Below are 23,262 nucleotides of genomic sequence, written 5' to 3'. Positions count from 1 at the left end.
TGGACTTCAGCTTCCAGAATTTTTCCAGCCAGCATGTTGAGAAACACTCTTCTAGACCATAATGGGTGGGTTCATTGAACCAAAGTAATTTAGCACACACAAATGCGAAATTAATACGGAACAACATTGGCATCTTCTTTTCAATGTTTCAATAATAGTTAATGGAGATATTTTGACATATCAGTTTAACATTGTATTTTCAACCAGAGGTAAATTTTAAAAATGTTCTTTCATGTTTTTAAAGTTTTAAAAATGCTTGTACTATATAAAGAGAAGGGAAAAGAAAAATAACCAGACACAAAATTAAAAGAAAAAGAAAAATTAATCAAAAAAACAAATATGTTGAAACAAATGTATACATTGAAAAATCTAAAAAAGAACAAGGCGACCTCATTTTTAGTTACCTTATGTCAAGTACCCTTTATAGCATAGGCCAGAACAACTCTTTATTCAAAAATAAATTAGTTCTTCTGGATTTACTTTAAGGGATTATGACTGGACATTATTACAGCCCTTGTGTCTGTGCATGTAGAGTTAATTATATAGAATTAGGTAAAAGAGGGAAGGTCTTTTATGATTCCTTAGGGATTTGTTGCAATGCTCAGTTTGTTAAAAGCAGCTCTTTGTTATTAGTATTTCCTAGACTTTGCACTGGAAATAATGGTTGAACCCAGTCGAGTGGAGGTTGTTGCTATTAAAGTCATTATAAATCACAATCTTTAGCAGTCATTCTGCTGTCATTTGGAAACATACATATACTTTTGTGACACAAAATCCAGCACAATGGCTTGTAATGACACATCTTACTATTTGCTGGTAATAAGCTGTCAGGATGGATGATGGTTTAAATATCTCTCTCTATTTCGTCCTGACAAGTAATACTCTCAAATATTTCTGCTGATTTTCACCAATTTCTTGGTGTATGTTAACCACAAAAAAAGAAAAGAAAAAAAATTGTGCCCTGAATTGAATTTCTACTTTATTTTACGTGCTTAAACCAGGTCAGTAGCTTTTTAAAAAGTGTTTATGGGATAGAGGCAACAGTTGCTATGTTTATTAGCAGTATAAAAACATAAAACAATGGAGAGAAGTTACAGGAAGCTATTGTTTTAGCAATAAAAAATGTTTTCATGAAATGGCGCCAGATGTCCCTTCTGGTTTCTTTTGTCTCAAATATATTGCTTATGAATCTTAATATATGAGGAGTAATTTAGACTCAATAGCACACTGCAAAATAAAGGATTTACTTAAAATACTAGAATGCATGAAAAGCTGCTGTTTCTTGTGAAGAAATACCCATCAGGATTAAATTAATTGCAATTGGAAATTGTCAGATATTTCAGAAAGTGAGGACCTGTAACAAATTGCAGATTTTGTTTCTCCTGTGTGCTTTGAGCATTCATCCTAACATTCATCATTATCAGCCATTTTCCCAAACTCTTTTTTGCTGCACATAAATCATGTAGAAAGTTTTAAAATGCTTTATCATCTTTATGTAATTCAAAAGTTGTCACGGTTAATGCTAGACATTTTCTAAGAAAGCCTCATTGTCTCTGATAGAAATTATTCCTAGTTAAGTATGCTTAGGCTTGCAACTTGGATACAAGGTCCATTGAACTTAACATGGCCTTATTGTCACCAGGCATACAGAGAGTACTGATCCCAAACTGCCATTGAGCTCCCATAGAGAAGATCGTATCAACTACAGGTAGTCCTCGACTTAGGACAGCAACTGGAACTGGAATTTCTGTCGCTAAGTAATGTGATTCTAAAGGGCAACTGCATCGCTTAGCGACAACAATCCTTGCAGTCCTAGTTGCCATCATTAACCAAATCCCATGGTCGTTAGGCGAGGCAACTTCCTGCCAGCTTCCCACAACCAAGTCAGTGGGGAATCTGGCAGGAAGTTGCAAGTCCTAGGCGGCTGGCAGACAGGCCAACAGCTAGGAAAGTGGCTGCTGCCAGATAGGGGAGGGCATGAGGGGTGTGTCTGAGGGTGCAAGGGAAGCACGGTAAGGTTCAGTGAGGGTGTGAGGGAGGCGCAGCAAGGCTCGAGGGTGTGTTTGGGTGTATGAGGGTACGAAGGAGGTGCAGCGAGAGTCTGGGAGGGTGTGTGGGGTGCAGAGGGGATGCAACGAGGCTTGGGGAGGGTGTGTGGGGGTACACGAGGGTGCAAGAGAGGCACGGTGAGGGTTGTGGAGAGTGTGAGGGTACAAGGGAGATAGTGATGCTTGGGGAGGTGCTCAAGGGTATGAGGGAGGCACAGTAAGACTAAGGGAGGGTTTGTGGAGTTGCAGGAGGGTGTGATGGAAGCAGAGGTGCGTGAAGGTGCGAAGGAGGCATGGCAAGGCTCAGGGAGGGTGCGAGGGAGGCGCAGGAAGGCAGCCAGCAGGGAAGGTTGCAAATGGCGATCACATGACTGTGGGCACTGCAACTGGTTTTAAGTGTGAGCTGGTTGCCAAACACCCAGATTGCAATCATGTGACTGTGGGGGTGCTAGGACAGCTGGAACTTCAAGGACCAGTTGTGACTACCATTTGTTAAGTGGCATTGTAACTTTGAATGGTCCCTGAACAAATGGTTGTAAGTTGAGGACTACCTGTACAGGTAGTGCTTGTTTAATGACTTCCTCATTTAGAGACCACAGTTACAACGATGATAAAAAAGTAACTTTGCAGGTCTGTAAAGCAAAACTGAACAAGGACTACCTGTACTATCTGTCCACAAAATCAAACAGCAGCTGTAGGCATTTTTTAAAATTACCCCTTTGATTATGTAAATACAGATAATTCTTAGACAAATTCTTGCAAGATGGAATCCCTTCTGCTCTGTACTGTCCATTGATAGCAATGACTTCTAATAAAATACGGAAAATAGTTTATACTTTTTCACTTTCACTTTGCTCAGGTTTGACATTATAGAGTGACACAAAATCCTGGTACTTAAAACTGATAGTTGCCAGCATTTATTATTAAAGAGTGGCACCTGAGTAGAACATATATTTATGATTATAAAGTGCTGATAACTGACACAAATTCATCAGGCAAGTGAATTGTCCTTCGCATCTTCATTTTTCAGTGAAAATGAAGTGCCAGGACAAGGTGTGTATAGCTTGGATTGAAGAGGTGAAAAATGTATCTTTGAGAGACACAGATAGGAGACATTATGAAGCAGAATATCTGAGTGTGGATAAAAATAAATATGAAAATAAAATGGCTTCAACATTTATATATAATTTGGAAGTGTTGCTTCTGTTCCACTCAAGTATTTTTAACAAATTGCAATACCTACAATTTCTCTTTTAAAGCTATGGCTTTCCTATGATAATGATGGTTTTCATTCTTTTTTAAAAATATATCATTAGGAATATATGTATTGGAATGAAAAGGAAATTAAGTATAGGTAGTCCTTAGGCTACAACCATTTGTTCAGTTATGACATGGACAGAATTAACCATAGTTTCAACTGGGAGACTGTCAGCATCTTAGGCCAAGCTAAATCCAAGGAGTATGTAGTAAGTAGTATGCGAGGAAATACCTGGAAGCTTGGTATTCAGACAAGTCAGCCATCAACAGGCACACAGAAATAAACAACATCTACATACTATTCAAGAGAGACAATAAAAAGGAAACAAAAGACTAGAACATTTCCTCGCCGGCAATCATCACCTTTAACAATGCTGTTAAAGAAGGAGATAAGATTAGACTAGCATGATTTGTGTGCAACAAACCCAGACTGATTCCTGTTAATTGTAGAGCGCTTATTGAAGTGCTCACAAATATGCTGCTTGATAATTTATTTGAAGACCTTGCTCAGAATAGATATCAAGCTGATAGGTGTAGCTTCCTGGTTCCTCCTCCTTTTTGAAGATGGAGATGACATTTATTCTCTTCTAGTCTTCTGGAACCTCACTAGTCTTCCAGGAGTTCTCAAAGATTTCTGAATGTTTATTTTATTTATATGTCACATTTATATAGCCACCCATCTCACACAAAGTGACTCTGTTGTTCTGCAGTGATCTTTGCTAGTACATTCAGTACCCAGGGATGTAATCCATCTGGCCATATATTGGCAGGCATATACATTCATTGCAAATAGGCATTTGCAAGAACTCAGAGGATAGTTACTGATAAACTATTCTAGTGATCAAGTTGTTCATTAGGTTATGAAGAGTTGAAAGTGGCTGAACAACATCCATTCATTAATGAACCAATGTTATCTTTGTTCCACTTGATTTTTTATAGAATGCATTTTCAACCTCTCTTGTCTGTCTTGTATCATGGTAAATATCAGCCTTCTCTTCCCCTACAGCTCTCCCATGACAGTCTTTATCTGTAGTACTTGCCTAATGAAAAGCCAATGATTTACAATTCTTGAAAGTGTTTAGAACTGTACAAAATTAACCAGCATTTACTTACATTTTCAGGCAAGAAGAATTCATCTTCACAGCTCCTGAATTTCAGGATTCTTTGTGTCCTTCTCAACAGTATGTACCTACATATTTGGACATATAAAGCTTTACTCATATCTGAATGAAAACACTGTGAATAGCCAATCTCCTAGAGCAAGAAAATTGAAAACATTCCAAATTGGGGTTTTATTTACTTCATTCTTTGTCATTGCTGGATTTAGTTCATCTGTAACTATTTATTTTACTGGTATGCAATACTACACTTAACTTTGGGGCTTTTCTTCCCCAAAGAATGCTTTCTATATGTTTATATAATCCTCATTTATTTGTTGGCATTTCACCATTGTTTTGTAATAGGAGGACTAGCTTTATCTACAGTAGATAAAGATATAATCCATGGGGTTCCCAAGAATTCACTAGTTACTGTAGACTAGTAGTAATATTGAGACATGCAATAGCCCAGGGAGCTTGAAGCTCAAAACAGTGCAAGGTTTACTATTTTTTAAAAGCATTTTTAGAGGCATATTACTGCAAAATTGAAAACTATAAATCCAAATCCATGCTGAGTAGGATGTAAACAAGAAAAGTGGCGCTTTGGTATAGGCAAGGGAAAGGGTGGAAAGAAAAGTGATAAAATACAGACACTGAAAAGATGTCCATTTCAACAGTGTGTTATAAGGCACAGCTGTTTGTTTTCTTTTCCAATTTATTCTTACTTGTATATTCCTCTGTTTCCCAACAAATTTCATAAGGAATAAACTTAGCTAGTTCTTTTGTAGACTCACTCTCTTTTGTTTCCAACTTTTTAAGATAAGCAATGCTTTAAACTTTTTTTGTTGGTTTGTTAACACTTTGTTCAAATTATTGCAGTATGAATTATCAGACTCAACCAGTTCCAATCCTTTATGGAAATTTGCCAGTTCTTCCAGTAAAATCACAACAAATTCCCACAAAATGTAACAGCTTCCTGTTAAGAAAGGCTGTCAAAGCTGAAAGCCTAAGATAAAAGCAAACTAGTGTCAAAAATAAATTTTACAGGTGAAATGTTACTCTGAGTAAATATACATGGAAGTATGCTGAATATAATGGATGTAATGTAACTTAGCCAGCATTATTGGAATTTTTAAATAAATTTAGTTTTTTATTTTAAATTTTTGAGATTCTTTAACAAGTAAATCAATGTATACTTTATATTTTCCTGAGTTTGAAATTATTATTAAAGTAATAATTTATATCATTCAGAAAAATAGTCCCTAAATTATATGTAATATGGCAAATTGCATTTGTTTTTTATAACTTTGTTAAATTTTAACAAACAGAAAGATTAAAAACTAACAAGAACGAATAAGAATAGAAAAAAGAAAAAAGAGAAAGAAAGCAAAAGTACAGAAAAAGAAACAGAACTACCCAAAAAGAATGACTTCCAACTTTTGTAGCAGATATAAGTAAAACATACATTAAACTAAATCTTAGAGTAAGATTTCAATTTAACATCCATTTTTTCTATAATCTATTAATTTTACTAATCATCAAATCTATATATCATAATTTCATTTTTTTCCCGTTTCCTGCAAAGAGTCCAAAAGGGGCTTCCAATTAGCATTAAAATTAACCAATGTCTTTTTTCTAATCAAAGCTGTCAATTTTGCCATCTCAGCTAGCTCCATCAACTTTACAATCCATTCTCCCCTCGTAGATAATATCGAGTCTTTCCACCTTTGAGCATATAGAAGTCTTGCTGCAGTTTTCATATATAAAAACAAAGGTCCATGAGATTTTTCCAGTTTATCCATCAGCCCCAAAAGAAATGTCTCTGGTTTCAGTTGTATATTAATATTCAGAATCTTCTGAATTAATATATGTATTTAAGTCCAAAACTTTTTAGCTTTATTACATGTTCACCAAAGATGATAAAAAGTCCCTTCTTGTTGTTCACATGTCCAACATGTACTTGAAACCCCTTTATACATTTTTGACAATCTTTTCAGGGACAGATACCATTGATACATAATTTTATAAAAATTCTCTTTAAGATTATAACATAATATAAATTTCAGCCCTTTCATCTACATTTTCCCATTGTTCCATTTGTATATTATATCCAAAATGTTTAGCCCATTATATCATACAATCTTTAATTTGTTCATCTTCTGTTTCAAATCTTAACAAAAGTTTATACATGTTAGCAGTAAGATGTTTGTCATTCGTATATAACTCAATTTCAAATTCAGTTTTATCATGTTCAAAACCAAAAATTCTTTTTATCCACTTTAAATCTTTCTGCTAATTGTACATGTGAAAACCATTGCGACGTACAGTACTGTGCAAAAAATTTAGGCAGGCGTGAAAAAATGCTGTAAAGTAAGAATGCTTTCAAAAATATATATTGTAATTGTTTATGTTTATCAATTTACAAAATGCAAAGTGAGCGAACAGAAGAAAAATCTAAATCAAATCAATATTTGGTGTGACTACCCTTTGGCTTCAAACCAGCATCAATTCTTACACTTGCACACTTTGTACACTTGCACAAAGTCAGGGATCTTGTAGGATTAGAATCAGGTGTATGATTAACCAATTATACCAAGCAGGTGCTAATGATCATCAATTTCATATGTAGGTTGAAACACAGTCATTAACTGAAACAGAAACAGCTGTGTAGGAGGCTTAAAACTGGGTGAGGAACAGTCAAACTCTGCTACTAAGGTGAGGTTGTGGAAGACAGTTTCATGTCACAGGTCATATACTATGGCAAGACTGAGCACAGCAACAAGACACAAGGGAGTTAGACTGCATCGGCAAGGTCTCTTCCAGGCAAAAATTTCAAAGCAGACTGGAGTTTCAAGATGTGCTGTTCAAGCTCTTTTGAAGAAGCACAAAGAAATGGGCAGTGTCGAGGACTGTAGATGCAGTGGTCAGCCAAGGAAACTTAATGCAGCAGATGAAAGACACATCATGCTTACTTCCCTTTGACATCAGATGTCCAGCAGTGCCATCAGCACAGAACTGGCAGAAACCAGTGGGACCCAGGTACGCCCATCTACTGTCCGGAGAGGTCTAGCCAGAAGTGATCTTCATGGAAGAATTGCGGCCAAAAAGCCATACCTCTGGCATGGAAACAAGGCTAAGCGACTCAGCTATGCATGAAAACATAGGAACTGGAGTGCAGAAAAATGACAGCAGGTGCTCTGGACTGATGAGTCAAAACTGGAAATATTTGGCTGTAGCAGGAGGCAGTTGTTCACCGAAGGGCTGGAGAGTGGTACAAGAATGAACATCTGTAGGCAACAGTGAAGCATGGTGGAGGTTCCTTGCACGTTTGGGGCTGCATTTCTGCAAATGGAGTTGGAGATTTGGTCAGGATCAATGGTGTCTTCAGTGCTAAGAAATACAGGCAGATACTTATCCATCATGCCATACCATCAGGGAGGTGTGTGATTGGCCCCTGATGTATTCTGTAGCAGGACAACGACCCCAAACATACAGCCAATGTCATTAAGAACTATATTCAGTGTAAAGAAGGACAAGGAGTCCTGGAAGTGATGGTTTGGCCCCCACAGAGCCCTGATCTCAACATCATCGGGTCTGTCTGGGATTACATGAAGAGACAGAAGGATTTGAGGCAGCCTACATTCATAGGATATCTGTGGTTAGTTCTCCAAGTTGTTTGGAACAACTTACCTACCGAGTTCCTTCAAAAACTATGTGCAAGTGTACCTAGACGAATTGATGCTGTTTTGAAGGCAAAGGGTGGTCACACCAAATATTGATTTGATTTGGGTTTTTCTTCTGTTTGCTCACTTTGCATTTTGTAAATTGATAAACAATTACAATATATATTTTTGAAAGCATTCTTATTTTACAGCATTTTTTCACACCTGCCTAAAACGTTTGCACAGTACTGTATATCCTTCTGGTATCAAGTCTTCTTTTGATTTTATTTTAAATTCAACCTGGTAGAAATGTAAAATGTCACCATAAGTTAACCATTTCTGCTTAATTACTATTTCTCTTCTATAACATGCTTCTAGATTTATATCTATTCCAATTTCTCAAATGGCATGTCTAATAAAATGATTTTTGAAATCATTTTAGAAATCTACATTAACCTTATCTTTGTCATACCATAAACAGCCATGCTATCCAAATATCAAATCATGCCTTTTAAGTCCAGTAGCCTTCTGTTTCTTGATGTCATTCACTCTTTCATCCAAAACAGCAAGCTGCAAAATACAATTTCAAATCAGGTAAAACTAAACCTCCTCTTTCTTTGGCATCTTGTAACACCTTGTATTTAACTCACAGGGTTTTTTTCCTTGCCACACAAATTTACATATATCATTCTGCCATTGTTTAATTGGTAAGTCAGTAGTCACAGTCATTATTGTCTGAAAGAAAAATATCTTCCTATGCAAAACATTCATTTTTATCACAGTTCTTCCCAAAAATGATAATTTTGGGAAGTTTCTCCCATATTAACATGTCTTTTTTAACTTCATTCCATATCCTAACATAATTATTCTGAAATAACATACAGTTCATATTTGTGAAATTAACACCCAAGTATTTTACTTTTTCCTCAGTCTTGAAACCTGTTTTACTCATCAGTTCTATTTAATCTTTTGTCTTCATATTTTTGTTAACATCTTTGTCTTTTGTTTATTAATCTTAAAGCCAGCTAGTGCACCAAACTCTTAATTTTCTCATTAATAATTCTATCCCTTTCAGTGTTTTCCAATATCAGCACCAAATCATCTGCAAAAGCTCTCAATTTATATGTCTCTTTTTAAATTTTTACACCCATTATCCCCTCCTCTTGTCTTATGTCTCTATTCAAAACTTCCAAAACCAAGATAAACAAAGTGGGGATAATGGACAACCTTGTCTTATTCGTTTTTGAATGTCACATGTTCTTGTTAAATCTCCATTAACAATAATTTGTGCTTTCTGTAGCATATATATCAGTTTAAGCCGTTTTATAAAGTTCTCACCAAAATCTATATCTTCTAAAATTTTAAAGAAAAATGGCCAGTTAAAACTGTCAAAAACTTTCTCTGCATCCAAAAAAACCCAATGCAGCTTGTTTTTCATTATGCTGTTCAAAATATTCTACTGTATAATGTCCAATACTGTTCTAACATCTTTTAGTTGTCCTTTAGATAAAAATCCACAATGGTCTTCATGAATAAAATCTTGTAAAACTATTTTTAGTCTATTTGCCAGAATCATTGTAGATAACATATTCAGTAATGATATTGGTCTATAATTTTTAGTTACATTTAAATCTTGCCCCTCTTTAGGTATTAGACTAATACTAGCTTCTTCCCATGACTATGGCATTCCATCTCTTTTTAAAATAAAAGTCATTGTCTTCTGGAGAGGCTGTGAAATTTCATCCTTAAAACATTTATAATAAGACCCTGGTAATCTGTCTGGCCCAGGTGCTTTTCCAAGCTTAATCTTTTTCAGTTTCCATTTCTCTTATTGTCAACATGGATAGCTGTTGCTGTAAAAGTTTAATTTGGTATGAAATACTTGTTTTTGCCAGTGATTTCTTTAATTCTCCCTCTTTTCTCTTACTCTCCTGCAAAATAGCCTGTTTTCATTTATGCTTTTTAAAAAATTCAATGTTATATTGAATAAAATAACCTCTAATAAAAGCTTTAGTTGTATCCCAGACTGTTCTTAAATCCGTGCCTTTATTTAAATTGTTCTCAAAAAATTCTAATAATTTCTTTTTCCAGTCTTTCACTATCCATTCTTTTTTTAATAACATTTCATATAATCTCCATCTAAACATAGTAAATTTCCTTTTAGGAGTCAAACTCACCGGATTGTGATCAGAAAATTGTTTTGGTAAAATATCAATTTTAGCTATCTTAGTAGCCAAGTTTTTTGAAATCCATATCATGTCTATTCTTGAAAAGGGTCTGTGTCTCTCAGAAAAATAAGTGTATTCTCTGGAATTGCTATTTTTTTGTCTCCATATTTCCACTGAAGTTAGATTGTCCTTCAAACTGAAAAAAAATCTTGGTAATTTTAATTTTCTTCTCAGTTTGTCTAACTATGGAAAAACAATACCATTCCAATCTCCCATCAAACACCAGTTCTCATATAAAAGGCTTATCAATTGTTCCATAAGTTGTTTGTAAAAATTTCCTTTATCTTATTTGGAGCATAAAGTTCCAAAACAAAAGTTTTAAGACCTTGTAGTTCAATTTCCATCCTCATGAATCTGCCATGTTGATCAGCCAATATTAATTGTGGTTTTAAATGGGGGTTAATTTATAAGGCAACTCTGTTAGTTTTTTTGGTCCTGCTGAAATAAATTCTTCCATATTTTTACAAGTTAAATACTTCATGGTTTTATTTCTCATATGAGTCTCTTGCAAACAAATTATATCTTTATTTTTTTCCTTTTATGAGGGGAATTTGCCCCATTTATATTCTGTGCTAGACATGTATAATCCATGGTTAAGCAAATAGCTTAGAAAAGCCTATACCAATGGCACCTGACTCCAAATCATCTTTTTAAAGCTCCTCTGTTTATTGTAATTTTTGGTCAGTCTTCTCTGCAATTCTCATTTGAACCTCTTCCAAGTCTCCTTTAAATTTTTCCAGAAATTCTCTAGCCTTTGGAGCAGCATTCAATTAAAATTTTCTCTGTTGAAAAGTTAAAGTTACACCCTCTAATTTCTCCCAATGGAATGGCATCTTCTGCTTTAAAACCTCAGTCAAAAGGAAAAAAAAATCTTTTACTTAAAAGTTCTGTTAGGGATTTCTTTTAAAGTAATTATATCTGCATTATCAATTTTCAGTCTTGATTTAAAATCCTGCTGCAGAACTTGATCTCTTGTATTTCTCCTTATAAATGCACTAAAACTTCTTTTGGCACATGCCTTATTATAGCAAACTGTGAATTAATCTGATACACTTTGTCAATCTCCTCTCCTGTCTCTTCTTTCCAGTCCAAAAAAATCCAACAATGCCTAAACCACCTTTCTCTTAATATCTTCATTTGGAGCCTCTGGAATGGTTCTAAATGTCAAACAAAATTCTTTCTCTCTCAGCTCCAAGAAAACCAAATTATCCATTCCTCTTTTAAATTCTATAACGAATGCCTGATTTATTCTCTAAGATTTCCATTCTATTGTTAGTTTGTTTTATTTCTGCAGACATTTGTTTCATACCTGCAGACATTGGTTTTACAAAAATATACATCTTGTCCAATCTTTCTTCCATCTTTTTTTCAAAAGTCATAAATTTAACATTCAATTTTGCATGCAATGATTGAGCCAGTTTAAATCCTAATTAATCAAACATTGATTTAATTAAATTAGCAGAAATTGGCTTATCTTTTCTTTCTTTATCTTTCTTCTCTGGTGGCTGCTTCATAGAGGCTCTTCTAATCTCCAATCAGGTTCTACATGTTGCCATTATAAAAAGCTCCAAAGAGTAAAATGTAGAGCTGAAAAGAGAAAGGAAAAAGGAAGGGGGAAAAAAACAGGCAAAAAACCTCAAATCCACTAAACCTTTAGAGCTGTAATTATAAGCAATTGCCAGCAGGTGTCTCTGCTGAAGGTAGGCTCTGCTACAAAAGAGAAAAGGAAAAAAAACAACAACAACGAAGCAAGTAATTACAAGCAATTGCCAGCTGGTTTCTCTGTTAAAAATAGGCTCTGCTAAACATAGGCTAGATTGATTAATATGTTCTTTTGGTATATGATCCTAGTCAATTGTCAGGTCAATTACAAGAAGACAAAAAACATTCCCAAGAACAGAGTCCCATTAAAGTAGTTATAGTTTTAACAATACAGATTCATGAAAAATAATAAAAGATAAATAAAAGAAAATCTTCCTCTTTCTCTGTTGTTAACTTTCTTATACCACTTTAGTTATCCCACTTTTTGTGAAGGTTTCAAAAATTTAATTACTTTAAATCTCCAGAACTTCCCAAAATTTACAGTCCCCCCCCAACATGAGAGAAATACCAAGTGAAATATTTATCTGCTATAAAAAGACATCTCTCTTAAACTGAAGAATATATATAATTCAAAAGTGCTATAGAAATGGGGGTTGGCCAGTTCCGGTGTCCTTATGCAGGTTACACCTCAGCCAATAAGAGAGATGTAATCCCCACCTCCCAGCTGCTCCACTCGTGAGCCTCTCACAAAAACCTCCATTTTTGCAATTTACTCATGAGGAATGGCCATCCGGAGATCAAATAGGTTGATTTCAAGCTTCCTCCTTTGTCCGGAGGAAGTTAAAGCATCCTGCAGTACCCACTGAGTGATAAACAGCTGAGATGCCATCTCCGCAATCTTGAAGAGGCTCAAGCTACCATGCCCACCACCGGAAGTCCAACAATCTGTATTTGTAAATGCTGTGTGTCTGAGCACTTACTGTATTTTAAAACCATTTATATTACTTTTATATATTAGTAGGATGACTCTCAATAGAGGAGTAAAAATAGTTAATATATACCAACAATGTTGAATTGCGGCAATCTTATGTTGCCATAGCTAGAAATAGGTTTCACTGAATTCACTGATCCCATTAATGGCAAGAAATGACAGGTAATCTTTTCCAGTGATTTTATTTAGCTATTAAACAGTAGAGGATCAAGCCCTGAACAACCACACATGTGAGCATTCACCAGGTTGACTTCTTATCCTGCATTGGTATCAACTAAAATCACCCACTCAGGAAGGAATGAAGCTACTAAACTTCAGTGTGTCAAGCTCCCAACCATCACAGTTGATAGAAGGGGATACCATGGTATCAAATATTCTTGATATATTCAAAAGGAATGCACTCCCTCCATAGCGATTCCAATACAGGTCATCAACCAAAGTGACCTGTGCTGTTTCTATCACATGCATAGTCTGAATGGGACCCAAATAATCTCACTCTTAAGAGTTGACATACTGTCACCTCTGAATAGCCTTTCCCAAAAAGGAAGATTGGAGTCAGTAATCCAAACTGCCAGGTTCAGGAGAGATTTATTGGGAAAGTGGCATACCACTGCCTCCTGCACTCCAACCCTCCCTCAAAGAAGCATTGACCACCTCCTGGACCCAGCCCATCATGCTCCTCTTGGCAACCTAGAGGAGCTAGCATGGGCATGGGTCAAGCCCACAGGTAGCAGAGAATATATGTGAGTGGATAATTCTCCACTTTATCAGAGTTGTCAGGTAACATCATGACATATTGCAACACTTGAGGATTTCTGGGGGAGGTATGGTGAACTGAAGACCATTCTGCGAAAGTCGAGTTGATAACCATGGCAAAGACCAAGGAACCGATGAGTAGACTGGTTCCTTGAAACTCTCCAGATAAGGAGGGGATGGGAGATTGCCCACATGTGCTCCAGACAGCTGCTTCTCATGAGGAGACTGCAGGACAGCAGTTTTCTGTGGGTTTGAGTACCAAGAGATAACAGGATCAGCCATCTTGCTTGCAACCACGGTGGAGCCTTTTAAAGGACACTTAAGTTTGCAAATTTCACTTTCTAATCACTTTCAGAAATTGCCTATTAACTACCTTACAGTTATTAGAGACCTTTGGAATGACAAGTTTGGGTGAGTTTATCTTCAGCTTTGAACAAAATAAAAATTAATTACAAGCTTAAGAATTTAAACAATTTGAAATAAACAGCAAAAAGCTAAATAAGATTTTGATCTAAGAAAGTTATAAATGGATTAAGGGTCCAGATAAATTTGGAATATTTATTTTTACTATAAAATTTTGGAATTAACTATAAAAAAATAACTTCTCATGGGAAATAGACTTATTCTGAGTATCGTGGTTATTGCAAGTCCTAACAAAAGTGATGATTTTAGAAACGACACTAGAGGGGACTGAAGATTATAAGCAGAAGAAAAAAAAATACAAGCCTGATGTCAGTTAATACTTACAAAATGACACAAAATGTTATAACATCAGAAATATTAGAGATCTTAGAAGAATGGAGCCAGAAATTATTAACTACAATATCAACATTGTCAGTAATGATGTCTGCTTCTTCAATTAGAAAAAGGCTCATGGACTATTGGTTTTATATATGGTAACTGCAGCGAGACTATTATACAGGTAGTCCTCACTTAACAACCATGATAGGGATTGGAAAATTGATTGTTAAGCAGAGAGCAGTCATTAAGCAAGGCACCACATGACCGGCCTCAATTTTATGACCATTTTTACTATGGTCATGAAGTAAATCACATGGTCATAAGCAAATCATATGTTCATTAAGTGAATCCGGCTTTCCCAATGGACACATTTTGCCAGAGTTCGCTTAATTACCATGTGATTTGCTTAATGACCATGTGATTCACTTAACGACCACAGTGATTTGATTAATGACCATCGTAAAAAGGTTGCAAATTTGTTTATGTTATGTTTGTGTTATGTTGTGACAGCCATAAAGGACTTTTTCTGAGGCTGTCGTAACTTTGAACCATTGTTAAATGAACAGTCATTAAATGAGGACTACCTGTATGTAGAAAGATGGAAGTCTACAGAACACCAATATTGGAGGAATGGATTGTGAAGATGGCTGAGTTTGCAGAAATGGGTAAATTGACTCATTTGATTAAGGAGGGAACTACAACTACTTTTATAAAAGACTGGAAACCCTTTATAAACTTTCTGCTGATACTGGATAAAAATGAACTGTTGATTGTGGGACTTATTGATTTCAAAGGTTTGTTTGTGGGAAGAAGGGAACTATGATATGCAATATGGGAGGGTGGGGATGGTAATTGCTATGTTTGTAACTGCTGCAAAGTAGATTGGAAATCGGTTCTTTAGATACCTTTCTTTTTTTACTTTTTTTTGTTCTTCATTTTTTCTTTTACTTTTTAATAATCTTTTTCTATTTCTTTTTCTATGTTTTTATAGTTTTTTAAATCTTTGTAAAATCTTTTAATAAAATTCATAAAAAAGAGTAACGATGTCTGCTGCTATGGATAGACTATGTCTACAAGATGAAGGAATGACAAATATGGAACACATTTTATCTGACAAGATAGAGAAAGTACAGAATGTGGAACTACAAATGACAGGCCAAGAGAATGGTTTGGAAAAGGATGCTTTACTGGATATATAAAACAAACTGGCTGAAATTTTAAAAATTAAAAAGGAAATGCAAATGATAAACCAAAAGAATGACCTGGAAAGTGTTTTCTTATTGGATCTACAAAAGAGGCTGTTTAAAGCCTTGAAGAAATCTCTGCAATGGCATAAAGAACTGAAGAGAAATCAAATCCTATGATAATATTTGATTGAATTAAAAATTAAGACTGTTAGAAGTAAAAGGAAGGAATATAAAGTTGGTTTATTTGATCAAGTTAAAATAAGACTTTTTTTTTTTTTTTTTGCAGTATTCTGGTAAACCTTTTATGGACTTTTTGCTGACATCAGGATTGAAAAGTTGATGTTTTTTGGATATGCTTTATAGATAAGGGATGAAGAGGTATCTGTTTAACTTTACAAGGGGATTTTATGGATATGCTTTATAGATAAGGGATGAAGAGCTATTAAATTTGTTTGTACTTGTGATGAAGGTTGGAAGTCACTTTATATATTTCTCTCTTTTTTCTTTATTATATCCTTTTTTTCTCCTTTTTCTTTTTTCCTTCATTTTTTTATTCTTTCTTTCCTTTCTGTTGTCTTTCTCTAAGTTTAGCTGGTATTAGTTTTTACTATTGTAATCAAAATTCTTAATAAAAATTATATTAAAAAACTAACATATTGCAAAATTTATGTTAGAATCCAGGCACCCATGAGATTTTGCCCATGAAGTCAAGGTTACAGTGAATTTGAGTGAATTTGTTAGCAACGTGGTGCATAATGGAAATGTCTGTCAGATAGATGGGAAGCATTTAAGATGGAGGTAATGTGTAGCTACTATTCCTATCTATATTAGGAAGTGGTCTGACCATGACAAAAGATTCACTATAATGTCCTCCATGTCTAGATCGCACATCAATTGCTGTCAAGTAAAGGAAAGGACAAGTATGTGTTCTTCTGTGTGTGTTGGGGTAGATATTATTTTGGACAAGCCCATGGTCGTCATAGAAACCAATAAGTTCCTGAACCTTCCTGGAATTTGCTCCCAAGGCCTGGAAATAGAAGCCTCCAAGTACAAGTAACTGGAGTAATTATAAAACCAGACCAGAGGCATGATCTAGGAGCTTCAGGAGAGATCCAACTAGTACCCAAGTAGGACACCCAACTTATTTCTGTTGCCCAGCTTAATGCACAGGCATTCACACTCTGCAGCTTCTGGTGCAGAGATCCTGATGATAGGCACACTATTTCTCCCAATCACATTGTCTCTTACAATCACAACTACTCTTCTCCTTTTCCGTGAAGTTGAGATCACTGAAGAACCTGAAGCCTGGGATCTTCATGAATGCTACATCCCCTCATCCAAGTTTATTTCAGTAACGCATATCAAATCCACTTGTGGCTGAATGTGGCTTTAATTGCAACATCAGAACAACAGCAGCAACAAACATTAGTAGTATCCCATCCTGCTATTGGAAGTTAGTTATCATTAATTAATTGGACTGCTTGTTGAAGAGAATAGACTAATCTTGGAGTATTTATACTGCCAATAAATCAAATGTTATTTCTTAAGATTTTGGGCCAACATTTAAACTGCTGTCTTTATGGCTGTTTAACCAAGTAAATAAAGCTTGCCACGTGAATGGAATTTAACATGCAAGAAAATAATTCAGTTTCTCTCATCTGATTTATCAATTAAGTGGGAACCTAACTAATCCCAGTTAAAGTTACTAGTGAAGACCAGTTGAAAGACAGATAATATTGTATTTGGAATAAAGTTAATGGAAAAACTCCATGCTTAACAGTGTAAATTTTCTTTTTGTTGGAAAATCACCATTTCTATTTTTAACTGGATGATGATAATGATGATTACTATTACTATTCTTATCACACTTTTTTTATACATAACTCAAGGTGGCATTGCATCCAGACTGCTGGATGCAAACATTTTAAGAAATGAGTCCCTTTTGCATATTACAAGTAGTCCTTGACTTACGAAAATTGGGACCAGAATTTCTGTCACTAAGCAATGCGGTCATAAAGTGAGGCCTCACTTAGCAACAGCAATCCCTGCAGTCCCGGTTGTGGTCATTAGCTGAATCCCATGGTTGTTAGGTGATGCAACTTCCTGCTGGCTTCCCACAAAATCAGTGAAGAAGGTTGCAAATGACAATTGTGATCACAGGGCGCTTGGCAAATGGGTTGCCAAGCACCCAGATCATGATCACATGACCAACTGCAGGGATGGCCGGAATTTGAGTACCAGTTGTAAGTCTACTTTTTCAGCATTGTCATAGCTGAACGGTCACTGTAAGTCTTTATAGCAACCTAGATTTCCTTTCAAGGGTTTTCCTGATGAATGGATTCTAATATTAATTCATTATTCTTCTTACATAATTAACTTTCCATGTTATCAGTGGAATATTTTACTTTTCCAGAATCTGTTCTGTGAAAAATATTAATTCCCTTTCAGATTTTCTGAATTTTTGCATATCTTTGCCACTGAATGTTATCAAAATTTCATGTAAGTCACCCTGATGTTTAAAGAGAACCTAAGTGAAGAAATAAATTCACTGTTTCAGTGTTTTCATAACAAAGTCATCCAATATGAAACGTGCCATGGATAGAGACATTATTGTGGATAGACAAATATACAATTGCAAGAAAAAGTATGTGAACCTTTTGGAATTTCATGGTGTTCTGCATTAATTTGTCATAAAATGTGATCTGACCGTCATCTAAGTCAAGAGTATTGACAAATATAATGTGCCTAAAATAATAACACAAAAACTGATCCTTCATGTCTTTATTGAACACACTCATTCAACATTCAAAATGCTAGTGGAAAAAGTAAGTGAACCCTTGGAATCAATAACTGGTTGACCCCCCCCCCGGCAGCAATAACCTCAACCAGGTGCTTCCTGTAGGTGTGGATCAGAGCTGCACATCATTCAGGAGGGATTTTAGCCCATTCTTCCTGGTAGAACTGCTTTAGCTCTGTCATATTCTTTGGACGTCTCATGTGTATGGCTCTCTTCAAGTCATTCCATAGCATCTCTATTGGGTTGAGGTCTGGGCTCTGACTTGGCCACTCCAAAAGGCGGATTTTGTTTTTCCGAAGCCATTCTGTTGTGGAATTGCTCCGGTGTTTTGGGTCATTGTCCTGTTGGATCACCCAACTTCTACAGAGTTTCAGCTGACGTACAGACATTCTCACATTATCCTGAAGAATTTTTTGATACACTTGGGAATTTGTCTTCCCCTCAATGACTGCAAGCTGGCCAGGCCCTGATGCTGCAAAGCAGGCCCAAATCATGATGTTTCCTCCACCATACTTTACGGTTGGGAAGATGTTTTCATGATGATATGCTGTGCCCTTTTTATGCCAGATGTAGTGCTGCGTGTTTTTTCCAAATAGTTCAGTCTTTGTTTCATCAGTCCACAAAACATTTTGCCAATACTGCTGTGGAGTGTCAATGTGCTCTTTCGCAAACTTCAGGCGTGCAGCAATGTTCTTTGTAGTAAGCAGCGGCTTCCTTCGTGGTGTGCTGCCATAGACATCCTGCTTGTTCAATGTTTTACGTACTGTAGACTCATGAACACAGATGTTAGCCAGGTCCAATGATGCCTTCAAATCTTTGGCTGTCACTCGGGGTTGTTTCTTTACCTCATTGATGAGTCTTTGTTGTGCTCTTGGAGTCATTTTGACTGGGTGCCCACTTCTTGGTAGAGTAGCCACAGTCCCAAAGTGTCTCCATTTGTAGATCATTTGCCTAACGGTAGACTGGTGAATTTCTAAGGTCTTTGAAATCACTTTGTAACCCTTTCCAGCTTTATGTAAATCAGCAATTCTTGATCGTAGATCCTCTGAAAGCTCTTTTTGGTGAGGCATGGCTCACATAAGCATATTCTTCTTGTGCGGAGCAAACTCAAAAAGTTTGAGTGGTTTTTATCAGTCAATGTAGCTCTAGTCCACACCTTCCAAGGCTTAACAAGACTCCAGGTATGCTAACACCTGACTCCAATTAGCTTTTTTGAGATCAATTTCACATACTTTTTCCACTAGCACTATGAGGTTTTTATGGTTGTTCTCAATAAAGACATGAAGGATCAGAATTGTTTTTGTATTATTATTTTAGGCACATTATATTTGTTAATACTCTTGACTTAGATGATGGTCAGATCACATTTTATGACAAATTAATACAGAACACCATGAAATTCCACAAGGTTCACATACTTTTTCTTGCAACTGTATATTCTTCACTTTAATTCTCAATATCAAATATTTTAGTGCAGTCTTCCAAACCAGGAAGACTCCAGATATGTGGACTTCAGTTCCTAGTGTGCTTAGGAAAAAGCACACTGGCTGAAAATTCTGGAAATTGAAATCTCCTCATCTGGGGGATTCTTAATATATGAGAGGCTGATTCCAGGAGTATTTTAATTAATTAGAATTACAGAAATGATTATAGTAGTAAAATAATTTTTTTTTCAAATAAAATTTGCAACATATAGGATAACGATTGTATTCCTCACCAGTGGTGAAGGTTCATCCAGTATGGGGGCAAGAAATATTCAAGAAAGAAATCATGATCTCTAATACTATGCTGAAGTCTGTTCTCCAGGTTCCTAAAAACCTGAAAAAGAAATTTCTGGTTTTTTATCTTATTCTGAGGTGAGTGAAGGAAAGTGCTGGTATTTTCCCCCCCATTTGGTATCTTATCACTTTGCATCCTCATACAGTACCTGCAGTGTATAAATTGTGCATAAAATGCACATTTGCAATATGTGAAAAGTGTACTGTTTTCTTGATGCTGTCCTTTCCTAGAAGCCCAGATGAATGATTTTCCCACCATGCCCCATATCCTCTTTCTTCCCCCACACCCATTGTAAGGAGTCTCCATCTTAGGAACTGGATAATGCACTATTGCTATCTCAAGCTCATTCTTTAAACATGAAATATTATGGTAAAATATTAAGGAAAACAGACATCTCAGCATGGTTGATTGGATGTCTGAATCATATCCAGCTAACCCTAGGGCTGGAATGATCCCTCTATCAGTTTATCATATAATTTTGCAATGCTCAGAGATCATGCGCATGTTACATGTTTCTTTTTGGTTAATGATTTAAATATTATTTATTCTTGTTATGATGCCACTGAAGTATTCTGATACTTATGTTGTGTTTACTCTTTTGTTTCAAACAAGCTCATGTCTACTACCTATACAGGCCACCACTCTTTTGGCTGAAGTGCTATTGGATTTGGAAAAGATTCAAGTCAGCTCTGAGGTAACTTCACAAAATAGAAGTGAATACAGGGCTTAAAAATATATATATTGTGACGGGTACATACATGGTGCTTTGTCAGTGTGATTCATTTGATTTTCCCTTACTTCCCTCAGTATTCCCCTGAAATACTGTCTGGTTCTATATTGCTTCTATATAAAAATATATTAGGTATATATTGAGGCTGCAATACTTAACTAGCCCGCCAGCCCAAGACGTAACATACATGTGAGCGAAATGGCTATTAAGGCTATGTGCTCACAACTAATACTTAGCAGTTAAAGACACTTTATAAATTTGTGTAACTTCTCCTCTCCGTTTTAATTACAAATGGATAACCAAAAAGATCTCTATCTCTGTCTCTGTCTCTCTTTCTTGGAACTGTTTTAACTTATTTCCTGACAATATTTGAGTGTATTCTGGATGACTGATTCTAGTATTTTCACGTTCTATTTTTAAAAGTATATTCTCTGAGGACACTTAAAACTTTAAAGCATTTCTAATTCTGAAAATATGTTTCTCTTGAATTTAAATACCAAATAACTCTTTTCCTAAAATCATGTTTAAACTTTGATTCAGCAAGTACTGTAAGGCAGATTTGTTGAAAGGCAAACCCTTCAGCTTTTTCCTATATAGTTTGGAAAAATTATAGATTTCACTATTAAATTCAACAGCTGCCAAATCATACTCCCTAGATGCTTAATGTTCTCAAGATGCAGAGCAATTTTTAAATGATTTCTAATCTCATCTTTTGGGGAAAAACATGTTTTAAAACTGCTGATTACATAGCAATTTTCTTCTTTTAGATTGATGCCTTTTTATATACGGCAGATTTAAATTACCCTGTAAGTATGTTTTATTTTTCAGAAATTTGAATAGTTCATAAAATATGTTGTATGCAGTTTAAAATCTGTAATTCACCAGCCTTTTAAATCAATACAGAGATCTAACTGTAGTAGTACATTATCCTATTTCACTGCTTATGGACTACAGGAGTACTCTGGGAGATATTCTTTGAAAAGTGTTCTGAAACTTGGTCTACAATGTGGGAATCAGGTTGCTAACTGGAACAGTCATTCAAGAGCCTGCTGCTTACTTGTTGAAACAACTTATTGCCTTGATTTGTTTATGGTCCCAGTTTTTCCACATACATCTGCCAGCCTGTTTAGATTATTTATATAAGCAATTTTGTCTGTCCCAGTTATCAGAGAAATAAGTCTGACTGGAACTAAAAAAATAAATTTTCAGTAACTGCACCCAAGCTTTGGAACTTCCACTTAGGGAATTTACAAGGCACCCAACTGACATGCTTGCATGTTTATCAGATTGTAATTAATTAACAATTAATTAGATGGCAGAAATCATGACATTTTATATTTTATTTCAGTCATATATAACTGTAGAAGATAATGTTCAGACTGATTTGGTTTAATTTGTAAATATTTATTGTTAAAGTCTATTCCATGTAATAACACTGTAGCTTACAAAGGGTTTCATAGATAAGTGAAAACTGAACTTCGTTCTCTCCAGGCTTTGTCCACTATTGTAATCAATATACAGCACAATATATACTGTATTTATATATATTTTTGTAAATTATCATTTTTCTTAAAAATAATATATGGATTCATATATTACACTTCTACTAAGTGTAACCTCTCCACTTCCAGAACGGAGAGTGACAAAAATGAATGCAAAATGTCATGCCTGAACGAGGCCAGAAAACATTTACCTTACAAACCTATTGATTTTTCTTTTTTTCTTTTTCCTAGAGTCACTGTAATGTATCGGTGATAAAATGCTTTCAGCTTGAGATGGAAGTAGTTTTGTATGAGTCTAAATTTGGGGATTCAAAGTTTTGCGATAGTGTGCATCGTATAGTCAGAATTATTAAAAAATTTCTATCCCATGAAATGGTAAGTCTAACCTGGGGTAAAGTACATGTTGCGCTGAATTGGTGTACAAGAAGTTTGTAACAGCTTCTATTCATTCACAAAATCACTCAAGAAATCTTAGATATGGTGGTAAAAGGTACTATCTCCCCTCCCCACCCCCCGTATGTGAGTTGTTTAAAATGTCCTTGTAAGAAAACATTCTCAGCACATTGAATTGATCCTGAGTGGCAACAAGGGGAGGAATCAGACAGGGACCAGTGGGCCAGTAAACCAAATTGTTTTTTACTGACTGACTGTATCTCAAAGATAGTATAGCTGACATGCTGACCTAATAGGAAAGGAGAAATAATAAGGTCACCCAGATGGGTTTATCAAAAATATTCCAGCGTCATGCTGTAATTTGCACTGTGTCTGCCTTTTCCTTTGTCTTGCCAAAGGTGTACATGCTGTGGCTCTGCTTTTGCTCAGAGCTGCTCAGCAAGCTACTAATGCTTTGCTGGGAGCTCAGTGTACACTGTTTTGTTGTTTGCATACCTAATAAAAAGTTGTATCTTAAGAATGATTTGGTTGCTTTAGGTGAGCCAGGTTTTA

At 35.6% G+C, this 23,262-nt stretch overlaps 1 protein-coding gene across 5 annotated transcripts in view; it reads left to right on the top strand.

The window, feature by feature from the left end:
• The window catches only part of IL15 (interleukin 15), a 79,847-nt gene that overhangs the window by 53,953 nt on the left and 2,632 nt on the right, over window positions 1–23,262 (top strand). For 2 of the 5 annotated variants that reach the window (XM_088132823.1, XM_088132822.1), the window contains exons 2-7: window positions 4,427–4,486; window positions 15,796–15,887; window positions 20,003–20,162; window positions 20,698–20,779; window positions 21,583–21,621; window positions 22,549–22,692. In XM_088132823.1, the coding sequence (XP_087988949.1) occupies window positions 20,077–20,162; window positions 20,698–20,779; window positions 21,583–21,621; window positions 22,549–22,692 (351 nt within the window). In that variant the 5' untranslated portion in view covers window positions 4,427–4,486; window positions 15,796–15,887; window positions 20,003–20,076. The remainder of the gene's footprint in view (window positions 1–4,426; window positions 4,487–15,795; window positions 15,888–20,002; window positions 20,163–20,697; window positions 20,780–21,582; window positions 21,622–22,548; window positions 22,693–23,262) is intronic. The other 3 variants (XM_088132824.1, XM_088132821.1, XM_088132825.1) reach the window with 3 other exon arrangements.

This window comes from Python bivittatus, unplaced genomic scaffold (assembly GCF_059951505.1).
Source record: "Python bivittatus isolate LINGU-HERP-01145 unplaced genomic scaffold, Pbiv_v1 ctg000070_np1212, whole genome shotgun sequence".
Classification (NCBI taxonomy): domain Eukaryota; kingdom Metazoa; phylum Chordata; class Lepidosauria; order Squamata; family Pythonidae; genus Python; species Python bivittatus.
Note: the sequence above shows the minus strand (reverse complement) of the source record. Positions and strands in the feature narration are given on the sequence as shown.